Source organism: Cotesia glomerata, linkage group LG5, assembly GCF_020080835.1.
Source record: "Cotesia glomerata isolate CgM1 linkage group LG5, MPM_Cglom_v2.3, whole genome shotgun sequence".
Lineage (NCBI taxonomy): Eukaryota > Metazoa > Arthropoda > Insecta > Hymenoptera > Braconidae > Cotesia > Cotesia glomerata.
Window position 1 is genome coordinate 2,141,428 of NC_058162.1, and position 21,982 is coordinate 2,163,409.

A 21,982-nucleotide genomic window follows, 5' to 3' on the forward strand; every position below is an offset into this window, starting at 1 on the left:
AAAAAATTACATTTTGATAGTTTGGTAATTATTTATAAGTGGGTTTTAAACTTCTTTGTTTTTACGGCGGATTTATGGTGGTGATATTGAAAATATCAAAAAATTAATATTTTAATTAAAAAATCATCTTTGAAAGTTGGAAAAAATTTTGATTCATATTTTTGGTTGAAATTTCTATTTTATCTTTTTTAGATATATTTTTTTTAAAGTACATAAAAAAATGAACAATTCAAAAAAAAAAATATTGGATATCACAATTTTCTAAAAAATTTATAAATTTTTTTTTTTAATTTATGAAATTTGTTAAAATTGTGATAATCAATTTTTTTTTTTTTAAATTAGCAATTTGTCTAACTCTTTATTTTTTAAAGGGTGATTTTTTAACATTTTGGTGTAGTAATAATCCAATTATAAATTATTTGAATGATTTAAACCTAAATATTATATCTCTATTAGATATTAATGATATTAAATGGTTTTTTAAAGTGATAATAAATTTTGAACTAATTGTTTTTTTCGTACAAATAGAAGATTTTCTAAAATGGAGTTAGACAATTTGCTAATTAGAACGTCGATATATTTTTCAAAAAAATATATCAATAAAATCAAATAGAAATTTCGTTCAAAAGAAATTTCGCTTACTTGTGAATATTTACCAAAAATTTTTTTATCAACTTTGAAAAGTTAAATAAAATTTTTTAATTAAAAAATTGAAGCAAATTTTATTAAAATATTGAACATAAAATATTTATAGATTCTAATATAAAATTTTCATATTCAACAAGGTCAGCTGCTCAAGAATCGATCAGAATACGCTGATAATCACCATTGCATGCTACTATGACACACATTCATTTATTAATGTCTTCTCACGACCTTATCGTAGTAAAATACGGATCAACAATGAATTAAATTAATAAATTGATAATTAAAAATTGAAAATTCATAGCCGTATCAATTGAATTATTGCAGTCTTACATACAGTTTGATTTCTTCTCAAGGAGATTGATACAATGAAACAAATAATATTTATAGTGTGTACAATATCTGTGACATTTAATCAAGGGTTGCCGGTTCGTGAAAGTGAAACAGATAGTTTTCTAATTGAATCGGACATTGACCAAGAGTACGGTCATCGTTTGCCGGAAAGTACAGCACCGCGAGTGTATATAATTGAATTTGATCCGGATTTTACCGGTGAATTGTTTACATTCACCGGCAACAGTACAATTTTTTTTGAAGTAATTGAATCTACTTCATCTGTAATTCTCCATAGATCGGATAAAATTACAATAGATAGAAATTTTACGGAGCTTGTAGATATAAATGGAGCGGCCATTAAGCCGGAGAAACAAAAATGGAATCCGTGGAATGAATTTTATAAAATAAAATTTTCTCGAAAGTTAGAACCAGGAAATTATAGTTTAAAAATGAAATGGTCTGGAATTGATGCGACTGGTAGCTTGTATGATTTTGGATTCTTTAGACAAGGATTTTTTCGAGCTTATGATAAAATAGAAAATGATAAACATAAGTAAGTTGTAAATCTTGTTAGAAAATTATTAATTAATTTATTATTTAATTATTAATTATTTTAATTCTTTAAAAGGTACTTTTTTACCTTTAAACTACTAAATTACGAATTAAAAAATACTTTATAATTTTTTTTTTTTATTAGAAAAATCCCTTTCATAAAAAGTTAATAGAGGTTTTTATTTATAATAATAAATTAGCTGACTTTTTTTATTTTTGATTATGTTCAATTTATTAAATTAGAAATAAAAAAATTTTTTGTAGTGATTTTTTCAATAAAAAAAATTCTAACAATTTTTAAATGTCGGCTAACTTTATTGTTATTTTTATTTAATGATAATAAAATTAAAAATTAAAATCAAAGCCGACACGTGGAAATTTTGATAAATTGTTTTTTATTGAAAAAATTATTGTAAAAAAATTTCACAAGTTGAAGATTTGAAAAATTATCTGTGCAATTTTTATTACTTGTTATTAATAGAAAATGTTGAACGTCGTCTAATTTTAGTATCATAAATTGAAAATGATTTTTGATTTTTTTATAAATTAATGTACAAGTAAAAAAGAATACTTAAAAAAAATTGCACGGATAATTTTTCAAATCTTCAACTTGTGAAATTATTTTTTCAATAAAATAAATTATAAAAATTTTTAAATGTCGGCTAATTTAATTTTCATAAATAAAAAGACATCTAATAATTTTTAGAATTTTTTAAACAAATAAATTGTAGCAAGAAAAAATTTATTTAGAAATTTATATCTTTAAAAGCTGTAAAAATTATAAATGCAATTTGTTAAAAATAATTTATTAGACTTAGTTTATTTTTAAAGAAAAATAAAAAAATTGTCTGGTAATTTTAGTGTAATTGCTTGTATTATAAAAACTAAAAGTTTTTTTTTTTAGGTACCTTGTTACGACTCACTTTGAACCTTCAGGAGCTCGTAGCGCATTTCCATGCTGGGACGAGCCAGGATTTAAAGCTCAGTTTGAAATATCCGTGAAACATTTTCCAAATTATACGGCGTTGTCTAACATGCCTGAAAAAAGTCGTCAATTATTACCGGATGGCAGAATTATCACTCACTTTGAAAGATCTTTGAAGATGTCTTCTTACCTTCCTTGCGTAGCAGTAGCTGATTACCAGGCTATAAAAAATCAACATGGGAACATAACATTCTATAGCTTAGAAAATAATTTAGATTCCCTGAAATTCGCGCTAGAAATAAGTGAAAAAGTTATTCCGATAATGGAAGCTTATACTGGTGTGCCGTATGCACTGCCTAAGTTGGATCAAATCGCTATTTCTCAGTATAAAGGCGGGATGGAACATTGGGGTCTTGTCAGTTATGAGTGAGTAATCTTATTCTTATCTCTCTATTTTTATCTCACAATAAATTCTCTTTAGGTCATCATCCGTTAAGCTAGAAAGTACCTCACTAGATTCAGATCTAGACAGCAAGTACAACATACTTATTATTGTCGCTCATGAACTGGCACACCAATGGTTTGGTAATCTCGTAACTCCTGTTTGGTGGGATGATACTTGGCTAAATGAAGCTTTTGCAGCATATTTTGAAGCTAAAATAATTGATCAGGTAAGGTATGTATCATCGAGGTGATGCGACCGCTAAATTTCAGACAATTGATCTCTAAAGAAAATGAAGAAATATTTTATTTAAGTACTTTACAATTAATTACAATTAATAGATCATTTTTTTTTGGGATCAATTATCGGTTCAGCTGTCTGTAACCATTTATTGAAACTTAGAAATTTATTTTTAATAAATATACTTGGGTTGATTTTTAGATCTATCCAAATCAACATATAATGGATTACTTTGTAGTAAATGATGTAAATTATGGATCTTATGATGCTGAGAAATTATCTTCATCAAAAAATGCAAAGCCCATTAAATGGATGCCTCAGAATAGAATAGACCTTAGAAAAATATTCAGTCCAGTCACATATCGCAAAGGGGCTGCTGTTATTCATATGCTAGAACATATTCTTAGTGAAGAAGTTTTTTGTGAGGGCTTGCAGCGATACTTTAAAGCACAGTAAGAATATTTTTACTGAATTATTATGATAATAAATGATAAGTATTTAAGCTGCATTCAAAAATGTATCTCTAGATACATAATTAAAAAATTACATTGTATCTTGTAAAATATTGACATTTTTAAAGATATAAGCTCATTTCGATGTTACACTCATCGAGACCTTTCATTTGAGTACCCACATCAATTTTTCATATATTTATATATATTATATATATATGTATATGTGAAAATATATGAAAATGCTTGTGGGTACTCAAATTAAAGGTCTTGATGAGTGTAACATCGGGATGAGCTTATATCTTTAAAAACGTCAATATTTAAGAAAATACAGTGCAATTTAATATAATTAAGAAATGACTTTGTATCTTGTGAACTATTGATATTTTTAAAGATATAAGCTCATCTCGACATTACACTTATCGAGACCTTTCATTTGAGTACCCACATCAATTTTTCATATATTTATATATATTATATATATATGTATATATATAAAATATATGAAAAATTGATGTGGGTACTCAAATGAAAGCTCTTGATGAGTGTAACATCAGGATGAGCTTATATCTTTAAAAACGTCAATATTTAAGAAAGTACAGTGCAATTTAACAAAATTTATTATTTAATAAAGCAAAATTTCATTTTTATCAATCATTGCGATTAGCCAATTTGGAACCGTGGTAACAGATGATCTTTGGAAAGCCTTTCAAGAAGTATATGATAAAAAGCATGGAGATAAATCATTGGACATTAAGAAGACTATGGATCCTTGGATAATGCAAACAGGAACTCCTATTGTAACATTAACTCGCAATTATGATACAGGTGAAACAAATTTAACTCAAACAGATTCTGGAGATACTAATTCTGGAAACAAATGGAACATTCCAATCAACTACGCAACTGAATCCGATCCAGATTTTTCGTCTGTTTCACCTACGACGTGGCTGAATGAAGATGAAGAAATGATAACTCTGCAAAACATTGATAAAAATGATTGGATTATTCTCAATATTCAGCAAAGAGGTAATTAGTTTGAATTATCACCATTACCCTGATAGCCACCTCATACTATAAGTTCTTGTAGTTAAGTTCTTATAGATAAGTTTATAACGACAAGTTATCGTTTAGTTAACGTCAAGTCTAGAAATGCCCATTCTTGTATGCAAGTTGACAATAAGATAGTGCCGATATTTAAAAATAAGTTATCTATAAGCTTATAGTAAACTTGAATAGATAATTTCGGCAACTTAACGACAATTGTTTCAATACAATTCTTTGAAGTAAAGTTTAATCATAACTTTACGATAACTTGTAGATTAAAACTTATTGCCAACCTAATTTTCGTCAAGTTATCTATAATTCGCGGCACTAAGTTATCTGAAAGTTATAGTATGAAATGGCTATCAGGGTGATTATTAAGAAGAAATTTTTGATGGTAATTTTTTCCAGGTTTTTATCAAGTTAATTATGATCAAGAAAATTGGCGGCGTCTTGCAGAATTTCTTATCAAAGAGCACGAAAAAATTCATCCTATTAATCGCGCTCAACTTATAGTTGACTCTGTGAGATTATTGGCTGACGATTTATCGTATGTAAATATTTTTTTTAACATTACGACGTATTTGTACAAAGAAAAGAATCTTCTGCCATGGGCGTCAGTCGCTGAAATAATGGCCGCGATGGCTCAAATATTTCGCAATACAAATGCAGAACATCTGTACAAAATGTACACTCTTTTTCTCACTCGAGGGATATCTGAAGATAATACTTTTGAAGAAGAAAATTTTTTTAGCGTTAAAATAAGAAATATTCTTAATCATTTACTTTGTGATTTTGAACAAGCTCAGTGCAGGTCGCGTGCGCATAGACTTTTTATTAATTATTTAGAAAATCCTTCGAAAAATGTGTAAGTTGCAAAATTGCTTACTTGAATAATTTTAACTTATTTCTTCTTATTTTTTAATGCGAATTTATTTTCTTCACTAGTTCGGACTGGATTATCTGTTCGGGTCTTCAAGAATCAAATGAAACTGTTTGGAAAAAATTTATGACAGATCAGGATTTGTCTAGAAAATTTTTACCTAATTTTAAGTATAGCTTCATCAAATGTAGGAGTCAAAAAGAAGAACGTGATAAATATATGACTGAAATAATCGGAAATTCAACTTTGAGTTCAAGTTCAGTTACTGAAATTTTTAAAACTTTTTTGAATAGCAGCTATGACAATGTTAATTATATAATGCAACATTTCTTCAATCATTTTGATGATATCCAAGAATTGTAATTTTTTTTAAGTATTATTTAATAGTTAAAATCTAAGTATCAATTAATAATAGTTAAAATAATTTACAAAAAACAATATTTATTAAAGTTTTGTTTGAATTTTAGTTACACAAAAAGTGATATTCATTATCCAATGATTAATATTACTTCTTTGATGATTTCGGCGATAAAAACTCAAGATCAGTATGACAAAGTATGTTTTATCAGAATTTAAAAAGTATTTTATAAAATATTTAAAAAATTCTAAAGTATAATAACTTTAAAATTATTTTACAGATGGAAGGATTCATTAAAGTAAACAAGGATAAATTTGAAGATATTTTTCCGGAAGCATCGACACCGCTTAGTAGTTTATTAAGAGAAGCTCAAATAACTATTAAAGTAATTGATAAAATTTCTACTAAATTCCGAGAACTTGTGATCCAAAATTTTATTATTGATGATTATGATAATATACTGCAAAAATTATAGTATGAAATAAAAAATTTATTTAATAAGATTTAACTTTATTTAAAAAAAAAAATAAATTATAAATAATTATTTTTTTAAAAATTCACTTATTGATTTTTTTAAAATTTCTACATGTGGAAATTTTATTAATTATTTACAAATGGGGTCCATCCATGCTGGGCCACATAAATTTTTTTTTTTCATCAAATTAATCAATTGTTTTTTAAATTGTTCGATTTTTTATGTACTTTTCAAAAAAAAAAAAAATATATCAAAAAAAGATAAAATATAAATTTTATCCAAAAACATGACAGCAAAAATTTTTTTCAACTTTTAAAGGCAAAAAAGCTGTTGAAATTTTTATTTTTTCCTTTCACGACATTTTTTATCGTAAATGCGCTATAAAACAATTATAAAATTTTTTTTATTCCTAAAATTGATTTATTAAAAAAATAAAAATTATAAAAATTCTTCCAATTAGTGAATCATTTTTATAATCCTAAAAATTTTTGGTAACGTTGATAAATCTTGATTCTTTCTCTCCAACACTTTGTGACTAATACCTTGCTGAATTAATTAACTTACAAATTTAATTATGTAAAGTGAGTAGCATCCAAACATTAATAAATTGGTAGCATCACCTCAATAACATCCGGTAAGTCACGGTAAAACATAATCATAAATGAATTATGAAAATGTTTATCAAGGCTTAGACACTTTTAAAATGCATTCATTGAGTCGCTGATAAAGTTAGTCCGATTTAAAATTAAGACCAAACAGTTTTTGTAAAAATTGTCCGTGTAACTCTTAAATATAAAGAATAAAATGAATAAAATACTAATTATTTTATCTGGAGTAATAATGTGTGCGATGGCGATAATTCCTCTGGACAGAGGACCGCCTATTTCAAAAAGCAAAATATCCAAATTAATTCAGGAATCAACAGCGAACAAGCAAATGAATTATCGATTGCCTCATAACACAGCACCGCGAGTGTATGTAATTGAATTTGATCCAGATTTCATGGGTGAATCATTTACATTCAAGGGAAATGGTTCAGTTATTTTTCAAGTGCTTCGATCTACGGCCACGGTGATTCTTCATAAGTCTAATAAGATCACTATAGACAAAGACTTCACTGAACTTATAGATCAAAATGAGGAATCTTTTAAACCGGAGACACAAATCTGGCATGCTCATAATGAGTCTTATGCAATAAGCTTCCAAAAAATATTAGAACCTGGAAACTATACGCTTAAAATGAAATGGACGGGTCGTGATGCTGCTGAAGATTGGTTTAATCAACGCATGGGTTTCTTCCGAGCTTTTGATAAAATAACTCCCTTTAGTAAAAAGTTAGTAGTTTTTATTTATAATGAAAAATTAGCCGACATTTTTTTAATTTTTGATTCTGTTAATTTATTAAATTAGAACTAAAAAAATTTTTTTGTAATGATTTTTTCAATAATAAATATTCTAAAAATTTTTAAATGTCGGCTAACTTTATTGTTATTTTTATTTAATGATAATAAAATTAAAAATTAAAATCAAAGCCGACACGTGGAAATTTTGATAAATTGTTTTTTATTGAAAAAATTATTGTAAAAAATTTCACAATTTGAAGATTTGAAAAATTATCTGTGCAATTTTTATTACTTGTAATTAATAGAAAAAATTAAATGTTGAACGTCGGCTAATTTTAGTATCATAAATTGAGAATGATTTTTGATTTCTTTACAAATTAATGTACAAGTAAAAAAAAAAATACTTAAAAAAAATTGCACGGATAATTTTTCAAATCTTCAACTTGTGAAATTATTTTTTCAATAAAATAAATTATAAAAATTTTTAAATGTCGGCTAATTTAATTTTCATAAATAAAAAGACATCTAATAATTTTTAGAATTTTTAAAACAAATAAATTGTAGCAAGAAAAAATTTATTTAGAAATTTATATCTTTAAAAGCTGTAAAAATTATAAATGCAATTTGTTAAAAATAATTTATTAGACTTAGTTTATTTTTAAAGAAAAATAAAAAAATTGTCTGGTAATTTTAGTGTAATTGTTTGTATTATAAAAACTAAAAGTTTTTTTTTTTTAGGTACCTTGTTACGACTCACTTTGAACCTTCAGGAGCTCGTAGCGCATTTCCATGCTGGGACGAGCCAGGATTTAAAGCTCAGTTTGAAATATCCGTGAAACATTTTTCAAATTATACGGCGTTGTCTAACATGCCTGAAAAAAGTCGTCAATTATTACCGGATGGCAGAATTATCACTCACTTTGAAAGATCTTTGAAGATGTCTCCTTACCTTCCTTGCGTAGCAGTAGCTGATTACCAGGCTATAAAAAATCAACATGGGAACATAACATTCTATAGCTTAGAAAATAATTTAGATTCACTGAAATTAGCGCTAGAAATCAGTGAAAAAGTCATTCCAGCAATGGAAGCTTATACTGATATGCCGTATGCCATGCCAAAGTTAGATCAAATTACTATTCCTAAGTATAGCGGAGCGATGGAGCATTGGGGTCTTGTCACTTATAAGTATGTAATTAAAAAAAAAAAAAATAGGTTTATTTTTAGTGAAAATTAAATTATCTAATAAATGTCTAAATTTAGTATCATTAATTTTTTATTTAATTATAAAATTTATTTAGCACAATCATGGTAAAATTTGAAAACTCAACATTGATTCCCAATATTGAACAAAAAGACAGAATACTCTTTCTTGTCGCTCATGAGCTAGCGCATCAGTGGTTTGGTAATCTCGTAAGTCCTGTTTGGTGGGATGACACTTGGCTAAATGAAGGATTTGCTGCATACTTTCAAAGCAAAATAATTGATCAGGTAATTAGTGTTATAATTATAATTATACACTTGATAAAAAAATCATTACTGTAGATTTATCCACACTGGCACATAATGGACCATTTCGTAATTGAAAATGTCAACCATGATTCTTACGACAGTGAGAGTTATCTTCCTCAAGCGAAACCTATAAAATGGACTCCCCCGGGAAAAATAGCCCTGCGCATGGTATTCAATCCAGTTACCTATCGCAAAGGGGCTGCTGTTATTCATATGCTTGAACATATTCTTACTGAAGAAGTTTTTCGTGAGGGCTTGCAGCGGTACTTTAAAGCGCAGTAAGAATTTTTTTCACCGATAGTCAATTTATTATAATAAGTATTTAGGCTACATACGAAAATGCTCTGTCTCTAGATACATAATTAAGAAATTACTTTGTATCTCGTGAACTATTGACATTTTTAAAGATATAAGCTCACCCTGACGTTACACACATCGAGACCTTTCATTTGAGTACCCACATCAATTTTTCATATATTTATATATATTATATATATGTAAATATGAAAAATATATCAAAAATGCCTGTGGGTACTCAAATGAAAGCTCTTGATGAGTGTAACATCGAAATGATCTTATATCTTTATAAAAGTCAATAGTTAAGAAAGTACAAAGCAATTTAACATAATTAAGAAACAAACTTGTATCTTATGAAATATTGACATTTTTAAAGCTATAAGCTCACCCTGACGTTACACACATCGAGACCTTTCATTTGAGTACCCACATCAATTTTTCATATATTTATATATATTATATATATGTAAATATGAAAAATATATCAAAAATGCATGTGGGTACTCAAATGAAAGCTCTTGATGAGTGTAACATCGAAATGATCTTATATCTTTATAAAAGTCAATAGTTAAGAAAGTACAAAGCAATTTAACATAATTAAGAAACAAACTTGTATCTTATGAAATATTGACATTTTTAAAGATATAAGCTCATCCTGATGTTACACTCATCAAGACCTTTCATTTGAGTAGTCACATCAATTTTTCATATATTTATATATTTTATATATATTGTAAATATGTAAATATGAAAAATATATCAAAAATGCATGTGGCTACTCAAATTAAAGGTCTTGATTAGTGTAACATCAGGATGAGCTTATATCTTTAAAAATGTCAATATTTAAGAAAGTACAGTGTATTTTACTATAATGAAGAAATGACCTTGTATCTTGTGAACGATTTACATTTTTAAAGATATAAGCTCATCCCGACATTACACTCATCGAGACCTTTCATTTGAGTACCCACATCAATTTTTCATATATTTATATATATATATATATATATATATATATATATATATATATATATATATATATATATATATATATATATATCAATATATCAAAAATATATCAAAAATGCATGTGGGTTATCAAATGAAAGCTCTTGATGAGTGTAACACCGGAATGAGCTTATATCTTTAAAAACGTCAATATTGAAGAAAGTACAGTGCAATTCTTCATAATCAAGAAACTACCTTGTATCTTGTGAATTGTTGACATTTTTAAAGATATAAGCTCATCCCGATGTTACACTCATCAAGACCTTTCATTTAAGTACCCACATTAATTTTTCATACATTTATATATATTATATATATATATGTATATATGAAAAATATATAAAAATGTATGAGGGTACTCAAATGAAAGCTTTTGATGAGTGTAACATCGGAATGAGCTTATATCTTTAAAAACGTCAATAGTTAAGAAAGTACAGTGCAATTTAACACAAGTAATTATTTAATTTTTATCAATTATTGCGATTAGCCAATTTGATTCTGTCGTGACAAATGATCTTTGGAGAGCCTTTCAAGAAGTATATGATGAGCGATTTGGTGATAAGCCATTAGACATTAAAGAAACTATGGATCCCTGGATAGAACAAACGGGTACGCCGGTTGTTAATGTCTCTCGAAACTATGAAACTGGTGAAATAACTTTAATTCAAAAAAATTCACGAAATGAAAATCCTAAAAATAAATGGAGGATACCAATAAACTTTGCGACTAAGTCAAATCCAGATTTTTCGCGTACTACTCCAACTATGTGGATGGAAGTTGACCAACAAGTTACTACGATACCTGATGTTAAGACGGATGATTGGATTATTGTAAATATTCAACAAAGAGGTCAGTTCAAAATTTGATACATTACATTGATATTTAATATTATAAATTATAAATTATAATTATATAGATAAAAAAATTAAATTGATGCTAATAGAGACAAATTCTTGGATCAAGAAGACTTTTTTGAAGAAATTTTTTGTCTTGAATCAAGCAGAAAAAAATTTTTCAAAATTTCTTCTTGGTTCAAGATTTTGTCTCTTGGATTAAATTAATTTTCTTAATAATGTATAATTAATAAAAATTAAGTTAGCCGACCTTCAAAAATTTTTATAATTTTTTTTTATTGAAAAAATTATTACACAAAAAAAAATTTTCATTTTTAAAAAACTTTAAAAACTATAATTGCAATTAAAAAATATTTTTTAGCTCTAATTTAATAAATAAAAAAACAACGATGTATTATATTATTATGATTATATAAATTATATTATGTATTATTATGATTATAAATTATCTAGGGTTCTATCAAGTAAATTACGATAAAGAAAATTGGAAGCTTATTGCTGACTATCTAAATTCCAAAGATTACACCAAGATCCATGCAGTCAATCGAGCGCAGCTTTTCGATGATATTTTCAGACTGTACTCGACTGATAAGTCTTACCTGGAGATCCTGGTTAACATAACTTCATACTTGCACCAAGAAACTGATTATCTCCCATGGATTCCCGCAGTTGCCGTTATCATGGAAATGCAGGAAAACATGCGCAATACACTTGAAGAAGAGTCCTTCGAAACTTACATGCTATACCTCACTAATGCGGTGATGGATAAGCTTGGATTTGAAAATCGTGAAGATGATGATCATTCAGCAATTAGAATCAGGAGTATTCTGGCTCCAATAGTTTGCAGTTTTGGACATGCTGAGTGCAAGTCATTTGCCAACAGATTGTTGAAGAAATATTTGGAAGATCCATCAATAAATACGTAATTGTTTTGTCATACTACACTGATAGAAGGATTTAGTTTTATTTAATAAAATTTAGTAATAGTTACGCCATTAATGTGGTAACCAAACATGTGGTAGTTACAGTAATAGCTACACCATTTAAGAGCTCTTTACCGTAAGATGGACCGTGGCGTTGTTTGCTCGGTGGGTCTTATATACGTGACTGAATAAAGTAGTCAGTACTTGTCTCGGATAGCTTAACTGGGAGAGCCCTTGACGCGTAACCGAAAGATCTGGGTTCGATTCCCAGTCTGGGCTGTCTGATTATTTTTTCAATTACGGAAAAATTCCCACTGAGTAGGTTCCCCCCTTTCCCCTATCCGTTCTTTCCCAACTCCCTTAAAATTTGTTTTGATATGGCTATTGACATGCTATTAGTAACCATTAATGTGTAGTTACTAAATAATTTAGTAACAAACCTTTAATTACCAAATATTTAGTAATAGTTGTTAATAAATAATTTATTAAAGCCCATTAATTTTCACCAAATAAATATTTAGTACTATTTAACAAATTATTCATTAGTACTCCATAAATCGTTTATTGTTAGTAAAGAAATTAATTTCTTAACTTATTTTAGCGTATAATCTAACTTTTTTACTCAAAATAAATAATTTTAAGTAAAAATATAAGGTATTATAAAGAAAAGAATCTCATTTAATAATCATTTTTTATTTGAGACAATTATAAAATTTAAAATTAAAGTTTTTAACATATCAATAATAGTCTAATTAAAAAATTTAAACTAAACTTCACATCACATTGGAATTAAAGCATAGCCATCTACCGACAATACTTACCAAAGAAATATTTAGTTGCTACTAAATATTATTTGGTGGAAACAAATATTTATTCTGATGTAATAAAGCTTTATTTATATTAACATAATTTATTTAGAATAAAAAAATGATTTATTAAACTGTAACAAATAATATTGATGGGTAAAAAATATTTTTTTATCCTGAATAAATGACTAAAAATTTTGTTACTAAATCAGTTTAGTACTCCGTACTAAATCCTTCTATCAGTGTACTATTGATAATTGAGTATGTTTATTCAGATGTAATTGACTTTTTTCTACAGAATACCTTCTAGTGATTGGGAGTGGATTACATGCAATGGTCTTAGAACAGCAAATGAATCACTGAGAGAACAATTTATGGCTTCTGATTACGATAATTTTAATAAATTATCCAAATTTAGAATTTTAATAGAATGCACTAACGATTTTCAATTGAAAGAAGAATACTTTTCTTCATTAACAAGTGCTAATTCTACAGCGGATGCAGAAGATATTGATAAAATATTTGATATTTTACTGGGAAAAAAACTTGATGATGTTAACTTTGTTTTGAATTACTTTATAGATCATTTTAAGGATTTAAAAAAATTGTATATATTATTAGTATTCATTTTTAATGCTTAATAATTAAGATACTGAAGTTAACTGGCAGCTGTCAATTTTTTAAATTATTATAACAAATTAAATACCCTCATGAAAAAAAAAATATAGGTCGAAATACATAAAAAATATATTTTAAATATATTAAAAATCTATAAAAAATATATAAAATATGTAATATAAAATATATTATTTTTAGCTATGTATTTCGAATACATCTAAAATATATTTAAAATATATAAAATATATATGAGAATCGGCCAAAAGTTAGTTATTAAAAATATATATACTATACATATTTTTTATAGATTTTTAATAAATTTAAAATATAATTTTTATATGCTTCGACATATATTTTCTTATATTTTTTTTTCATGGGGGTACAATTAAAAAATGCTTTAAAAAGTTTCCACTTAAGTCCAGTTTTTCAATCCGAAATTAAATTTTATCCAGGATAAAATTATTATTGCAATTTGGCATAGGATAAAATTTTATCTCGGATTAAAAAACTGACTGATAATTTTTTTTAATTTAAAAAATTAAATTTGAATAAATTTACATGCGAAATTTTTTTATTGAATTTTTTTCATAATAATTTAACTGCTATAAAACTCTAAAAAAATTTCTAGTATGTCAACTTCAGTGTCATTAATAATTATTAAATTATTGTTTGGAAGATATAATAAATTAAGTTTGTTCCTAGGTATGATGAAATTGAAGATGATGAGTATTTAATTCCCATTTCTAGAATAGCTCTGGCGATACGAACTGAAGATCAATATGAAAAGGTAATTAAAATTTATTTTAAAAAAGAATTTAAAATTTATTTGTTTCATTTTTTTTTTAGTTTAAAAATTTTGTTGAAAGCATTATTGTACCTGATCTAAAAGGAAAATCCGACAGTGAAGGTTCGACGTTATTGTTACAAACTTCGTTGGAGGAAAGTTTGAATTCTATCAATCAGTCTAAGTTACACTCAGCTAAATTTCATGAACTTATGGACAAGAAATTTTTTGAACCTAATGTAATTGAAATTGGTACAGGATTGAAAAATTAAATACTTTTTTTTATATATTAATTATATCATTTCCTAAGCAATTGGTAAAATTCAATATAATAAAAAAATTATTAATTATTTTAATGATTTATATTTATTAAAAAATTAACTAATTTTAGATGAACTTTCACAATTTGAGCTAGTAATTTTAAGTGTTTAGATTTTATAGATCAATTGACTGGAAATTCCAATTTATTTTAAAAACGGTATTTAAGTTAAAAACGCTTAATGACACTTCTTATTGCTTCATTGATGAAATAGTCTCTAATTACTAATCAATTAAATCTTTTTATAGAATATTTTTTTTTCAATTAAGTTTTGATGTAGTTTATTGTTATTTTAATAAGAAAAAATACCAAAAAAAGTAAATTCTTGAATTTAATGAAGAAAAAACTTTTTTAAAAATATTTTTATTTTGAACTTGGTTTGAAAATAATTATAATAGTAAAAAAAAAATTTTCTTTTACTAAAAACTTTAATAAAAAATTAGACATATCGCGTGCCTAAAGGTAAAAGGGCTTATAACAATTTATGCGCCCTTTTACCTTTGCAAAGTATATTTTTTTTTTATTGCCAATCGAGTAGTAGACACATTCTACGCTAAAAATTGAAAAAAAAAAATTACAAAGATAAAAGGGCGTATGTCTTTAATTATAGGCCCTTTTACTTTTAAAAATTCGAAATTTTGGTAATCTAAAGGTGAAAGGGTGTATAATTTTTTTTTCAGCCAGTTTACAAAAGAACATATCCATAGTTTAAAAATGTGAAAAAAAAACTTTCTGTGGTAGTAGCGGCGTAAAATCTCAACTATACAATTTTTTAAAGTTAAAAAAGAAAATATATCGAAAAACAATTAAGTACGGGTGATTTAATTATTTACGTAGTTTTTACTTCAAATTAATTACTTAATTTTTACGTAATTTGTTTTTGATTGATTTATTTTCTATTTGTTTATATCAAACTTTATATATGAGGCTGTTATTTTAGTTTAACTTGTCTTGTGAAACTATTATTCAACATTTGGAATCAAAATTACAATTTTTTTTATGCGCCCTTTTACCTTTAAGTAGTACTTTTCTTAAAGCTGAAAGGGCGTATGTCTTGAGATATACGCCCTTTCAGCTTTAGGATACCAACTTTTTTTTTTTCACAGATTTTTACGTTTCAGACAATTTCAAACCGAATGGCAAAAAAAAATTTTTTTATACGCCCTTTCAGCACAAATCCCTATTAATTAACCCTTAGCTATAAGTCCTTTTACCTTTAAGCACGCGATATAGCTTGTAAGGTCCCAATTCATATAAAAAAAAAAAAAAGTAAATAAATAAAATTTAACTGTGAAGAAAACTATTTTTATAATAATGAAATAATAAAATATTAAAAATAAATAATAAATAATAAAATATTACCTGGATTTCTTCTTTTCGTCAGTCGACAAAACAATTAAAGACGAGAGTAATTTGTGATTAAAGTCGTATAAATACCGAGCGCAAAATTGGTGCTACATCAATCAACTATCATCACTCTGAAGAAATATACTTTGTAATTTGGTAAGTACTAATTCAATAAATTTATTTTAAAATATATTTAATATTTTTTAAATTAACGAATATTTTTAGATTTAGCCGACAGAAAAAAAATAATGAAGCTAAAATTTGCAATTATCACCGGGATATTTTTAATTTCAATTGGATTAGCCGTAGGTCAATACGAATATAAAAATTGCAGTACAGTACACGTACAAGTAATAAAATATGAAATTAAATAATTCTCTTAATATTTGGAGCTAATTAATTAATTTATTTATTTATTACCGTTTGAATAATTAGTGTAAGGAGGATAAGGAGTGCTGCTCACATAGATGCGTTGAGTGGGAACCCAACGCTCGATCGTGTGGAAATCTAGATACGAGAAACGATGTATTTGAGAGGAAATAAAAATCAATCATATTTATTAATTAATGATTACTAGCAAACTTGCAGTCACTAATTGACTGACATGATTTGTCAACTATAAATAAATAAAATTTTGTTTTATTAAATAATGACTTTTGTTAAATTGCACTGTACTTTCGTAACTATTGATGTTTTTAAAGATATAAGCTCATCTCTATGTGACACTCATCAAGAGCTTTCATTTGAGTACTGACATGCATTTTGATATATTTTTCATATATACATATATATAAATATATAAAATATATGAAAAATTGATATGGATACTCAAATGAAAGGTCTCAATGAGTGTGATGTCGGGGTGAGCTTATATTTTTAAAAATGTCAATAGTTCACAAGATATTTGTTAAATTGCACATGTAATTTCTTAACAATTGACATTTTTAAAGATATAAGCTCATCCTGAAGTTACACTCATCAAGAGCTTTCATTTGAGTACCCACATGCATTTTTATATATTTTTCATATATACATATATATAATATACATAACTATATGAAAAATTGATGTGGGTATTCAAATGAAAGATCTCGAAGAGTCTAACATCGAAATAAGCTTATATCTTTAAAAATGTCAATAATTCACAAGATACAAGGTCGTTTCATATGTTAAATTGCATTGTACTTTCTTAAATATTGACCTTTTTAAATATATAAGCTCATTTTGATGTTACACTCATCAAGAGCTTTCATTTGAGTACCCACATGCATTTTTGATATATTTTTCATATATACATATATATAATATATATAAATATAAAATATATGAAAAATTGATGTGGGTACTCAAATGAAAGGTCTTGATGAGAGTAACATCAAAATGAGCTTATATCTTTAAAAATGTCAATATTTCACAAGATACAAGGTAATTTCTTAATTACATATCCACTAAATCTGACTAAAAAACGAATTTTATCATATGACTACCCTGAAAACAAAATTTTTATTATTCTCTTAATATAAATTATTTAATTGAAATAAAATTAAAAGAATAAATCTTAAATGCAGTTTATATTTTTTTTTCTTTATTATCATTTCCAAAATTTGGAACCAGAAGTATATTTCATTTTCACAATCTAATAATTTATTATAATTTATAATAATTAATATCTATTAATAATAGTAATAATAATTGAATAATCATAATACAATACAATTATAATAATATTAATAATAATATAATTAAGTTTAACATTGATTTCTGACAACGTCAAACACAAAATTGATATGCATGTTGTTATTGTTGTTTGTTGTTTTATTTTTAATAATTTATTTATCTATTATTACCCTTACATACTGACTTAACGTATTTGACTTACATGGGCATATAAATAGAATCTTATTGCTTAATATTTTTTTATCATTGTTTTATAGGTTTAATTTAATTACATATGATATGTTTTTGTAGTCCCAATGATTAATATGCACAATTTTTGTGCAATTTGTGTCGTCATTATTTGACAAGCACATTTATGGACGGATTTAAACTAGATGCAACGTTGGCATTACGATTATCGAGTTGAAATTTAAAAAGATTTTAATATTACTATTTAATATACCTACAAGTAATTACTTTCAATTTCTAATTAAATAATGGACTTGATTGTCGATATAATTTACATTTTATTGTTTAAGCAATAATCTAAAATTTCAATAATTCACTACTGATGATTATAATTAATTAAAATATAAATATTCATTAAATACATTAATTAACTATTTAATTAATTCATTCATTAATTACGTTAATTTCAACTCTCGAAATGCCAAATACACCTGGCAGTATTTGACGAGGCTTGAGATTGTCCCTTACCTCTAAATTAATTAATCCACCCAAATTTAATCATTTAATTTCACAATTAGTTTTATTACTATCATCATTATTATTCATTCAATTTATCTAAAATTTTGTGGATTTTTTTTTTTTTTTGAGGAAAATCATTTTAGCCCCGTCACTACTGATTTTTTTTTTTAAATCTAAATTTACATTTTTTTTGCACTTGCTAAAAATGTGTTGTTGCTCCTTTCATTTTTTTATTTACTAATTATCGATAAAAATTTATTTAGGATAACTTGATAAGTTATCAATTAAATATCACAACAACCTCACACTGAAAGCTTCATTAATTTTTTTTTTTATTAAGTTATAATTTTTTATGATTATTTCAGTTGTATTCTGAGTCTTAACCCGTGTAAAAATCATTTTATATCATGATTAGGTTCATTATGAATTTTAGATTTTGAAACAAATATAAGATTAATATAAAAGCCATATTAATTTTTAATGTTTATATTCAAATTTATACTTTTTTTAGATTTATCAGAACTACATTCCAAATTTAAGAAAAATGATTTTTTCTTAAATTAATATCTAAAATTTTTGAAATTTTATATTTTCATTATTTTTACTTTATTATAGTCTTTTTTGTGTATTTTTGCCATTTGACTATACTTCCTTAGCATTGAAATTAAATAATAAATAAATAAGTAAAATTTTTATGGGAAGAAATTTTTTTTTAACTAAATTACAAAATTTTTATTTTTTTATGAAAAAAAAAAAAATTTATAATAATTTAATTATCAAATTATTATAATATTAACATAAATTCATAATAATTTTTTTTTTTTTCATTTATTTTATAAACAGAATAAAATAAAATAAATTCATAATAAAGTGTTGGCCATATTTGCATAAAATCATAATAATATTTTTAGCTTTTTTAAATCGTGATATAAAATTATTGAGTCATAATTATATACCATAAATAATACAAATTAATTAAATCAAATAAATTTTTAGAAGGAATTAAATTGTTTTCAAAATAAAAAATAATTACCTTAAGATGAAAAAAATTTTTTTAAACCAAAATAATGTTTTTCAAAATATTCTTTTAAGTTAAAAAAAATCAAGGAAGAAATTACAGTATTTTAACAGTATAATGCATGAAAAAAATACCACTTTTAAAAAATTTATAAAGTAATAAAAAATGAAACTACGGTCATCTTCAATTTTCAATTTTTATTATTTTTAAAAAATTTGAGTCAAAAAAAGTAAAAAAAATATTTTTTTTTTTTTTTTTAGACAGTCGCCATTTTATAAAAAAATTTTTTTTCAACTTTTCCGTAATTCCAGACATTGCAAAATTACTCTAGATTAATAATCTTTTTAATTTTTTTATTTTAGATTACTAAAAGGATTGTAATCATGAATATGGTTACGTTTCAATTTTTTAAGACCCTTCTACTTTATTAGCTGCTAATTTTCTTAATTTTTTTCTGTGCACAGAAAAAAAAATGTTCTTGAATCAAGTATATAATTTTGAAGAACTTTGAAGATTCTTGATTTGAGTAGAAAAATTTTTGATTTAAGGAAATTTTACTTGATTCAAGAATTTTTCATTTTAATTCAAGACAATTATCCTCTTCAAAATTATATTCTTGGTTAAAGAATTTTTCTTTTGAATCAAGTTAATTTTTTTTTTAAGTGTGTTCTTATAATGTTAAGTAATAACTTGGATAAAAAAATGAATAGTAAAAATATTGATTGCTTTTTTTTATAACACTTCAAAAAATTACCTTAAATTCATGCTTCTAGACCAGAATACCCCTTAAAAAATTTTTTTTTCCCATAAATATTTAACTTATTACAAAATTTATATTGACATGGCTTTTATATAAATTTAATATTTATGTCAAAATATAATATTCATAATGATAAATAATTTTTACACAGAAACTGATTGTTGCATTAGCAAATAAATAAAAATAATAAACTAAACATATAAATACTTATTTGCTTTTCCGTATCTATTTCACGTGATTAACTATAATTATCTTTAAATATTTAAATTCTTAATAATAAATAGAGAATTTCTAAATCGATATTAGACAAATATTTACCGCAAAAAATTATTATTTATTATTTCGAGCGATTCGATGTTTTTACGTATGTTTGCGCTTGAATTATATACCGGTGGAATGTAAAAAAAAAACTTTTACTCATCACTTTACTTTTGAACTCATAACTGTGAGAAATATTTTTTATGTAGCTCCTTTCAATACAACTAAAATCGATATTAAAAGAGAACACGCACTAGCGTGTCACAAACTCATCATCTGCTTAAATATGTTTTTTTTTTTTTTCTCTTTGCTCTAAATTGCCTTACAAGGAGACCAATCTTGATATTATTCTCACCCTATTCTCTCTCTCTCTTTAAAACTTACACAATACATACTACGGTTAGGTATCACGATAGCATGCTCACGATCGTTATAATCATTAATCGTTAAACTCACTCATAACGCGCACGACACACTCTTTTACTTTGACATGTTTTTGCACACTAACAATAATAATTTATAGTATTTAATTATTTATTTATTATCAAATTTTTTTAATTTAATAACTCGATTAATTAAAACAAATAAATGTTTTATATTTTTACTCAAGCTTTCATTTAAATTAAAATAATTTTTCAACAATCACATAATTACAACTTAAATCCCTCACAATTTATTTGTTATTTTTATTTTAAGCGGACATTTTTACTCGTTGTCAATTACTATTAGTACCCGTCAAAAATGCCCTCTTATTTTTTTTTCGTTTTTATTTTTCCCCACTTTCATACTCGTAATTAATATTTAACATTTATGACGCCTCTTAATTATAAAATACAATAAAAATTACTCGCTTTTTTAATAACAATAATTTTACACCAACATTTCGGTAATTATAATTCAATTAGAAAAATTTTTCAACTGAATAATTAATTAATTTATTTATTTATTTATTTATTAATTAATAATTAAAAGAAAATTTTTTTTAAGGTTTTTAGCAATAAAATTGACAATACTGATCGAAATTAAAAATAAAAATAATTGTGAGGTGATTTTATTTTTATTTTTTAATTAATCTTTGGATAATATTTAATAAATATCGTGAAATAATCTTTGGCGATGAATAAATAAATTCCAAACACATAAATAGATAAACAGAAAATGATCAATTGAATATTGAAAAATATTTTTAATTATCAAACAAAATTACCCATCTAGTAACTACTGGAATGATAATTAATTAATTAATTTTTGCTAAAACAAATTAATAGATTAAATATTATTTATTTACAATGCTTTTTTTTTTTTAGTACTTTATATTATACTTATACTTAAAATTATGTATTAAAAAAAAAGATTTTAACATGACACGCAACGTTTTAAGCTTTATTTCTTCCCTGTCTAAAAATCATTAAATATTTTCTG

At 25.0% G+C, this 21,982-nt stretch overlaps 1 protein-coding gene and 1 long non-coding RNA gene across 2 annotated transcripts; both read left to right on the top strand.

Annotated features, from left to right (window-relative positions):
- The first annotated feature begins 1,014 nt into the window (after positions 1-1,014).
- Positions 1,015-14,772, top strand: LOC123265305. The gene is made up of 20 exons (XM_044729002.1): positions 1,015-1,534; positions 2,438-2,884; positions 2,940-3,129; positions 3,342-3,592; positions 4,260-4,621; positions 5,048-5,504; positions 5,585-5,878; positions 5,987-6,074; positions 6,158-6,351; positions 6,967-6,986; positions 7,070-7,080; positions 7,151-7,686; positions 8,434-8,880; positions 8,994-9,183; positions 9,238-9,482; positions 10,997-11,358; positions 11,817-12,285; positions 13,391-13,699; positions 14,413-14,497; positions 14,557-14,772. Exons 1-20 carry the CDS (start codon positions 1,431-1,433, stop codon positions 14,764-14,766), a joined length of 5,271 nt encoding a protein of 1,756 aa, XP_044584937.1. The 5' UTR covers positions 1,015-1,430; the 3' UTR covers positions 14,767-14,772.
- Positions 14,773-16,203: 1,431 nt separating this feature from the next.
- Positions 16,204-16,824, top strand: LOC123266348. The gene is made up of 3 exons (XR_006509754.1): positions 16,204-16,316; positions 16,386-16,510; positions 16,596-16,824. It is a non-coding gene; the product is annotated as an uncharacterized LOC123266348 (long non-coding RNA).
- The last annotated feature ends 5,158 nt before the right edge of the window (positions 16,825-21,982 follow it).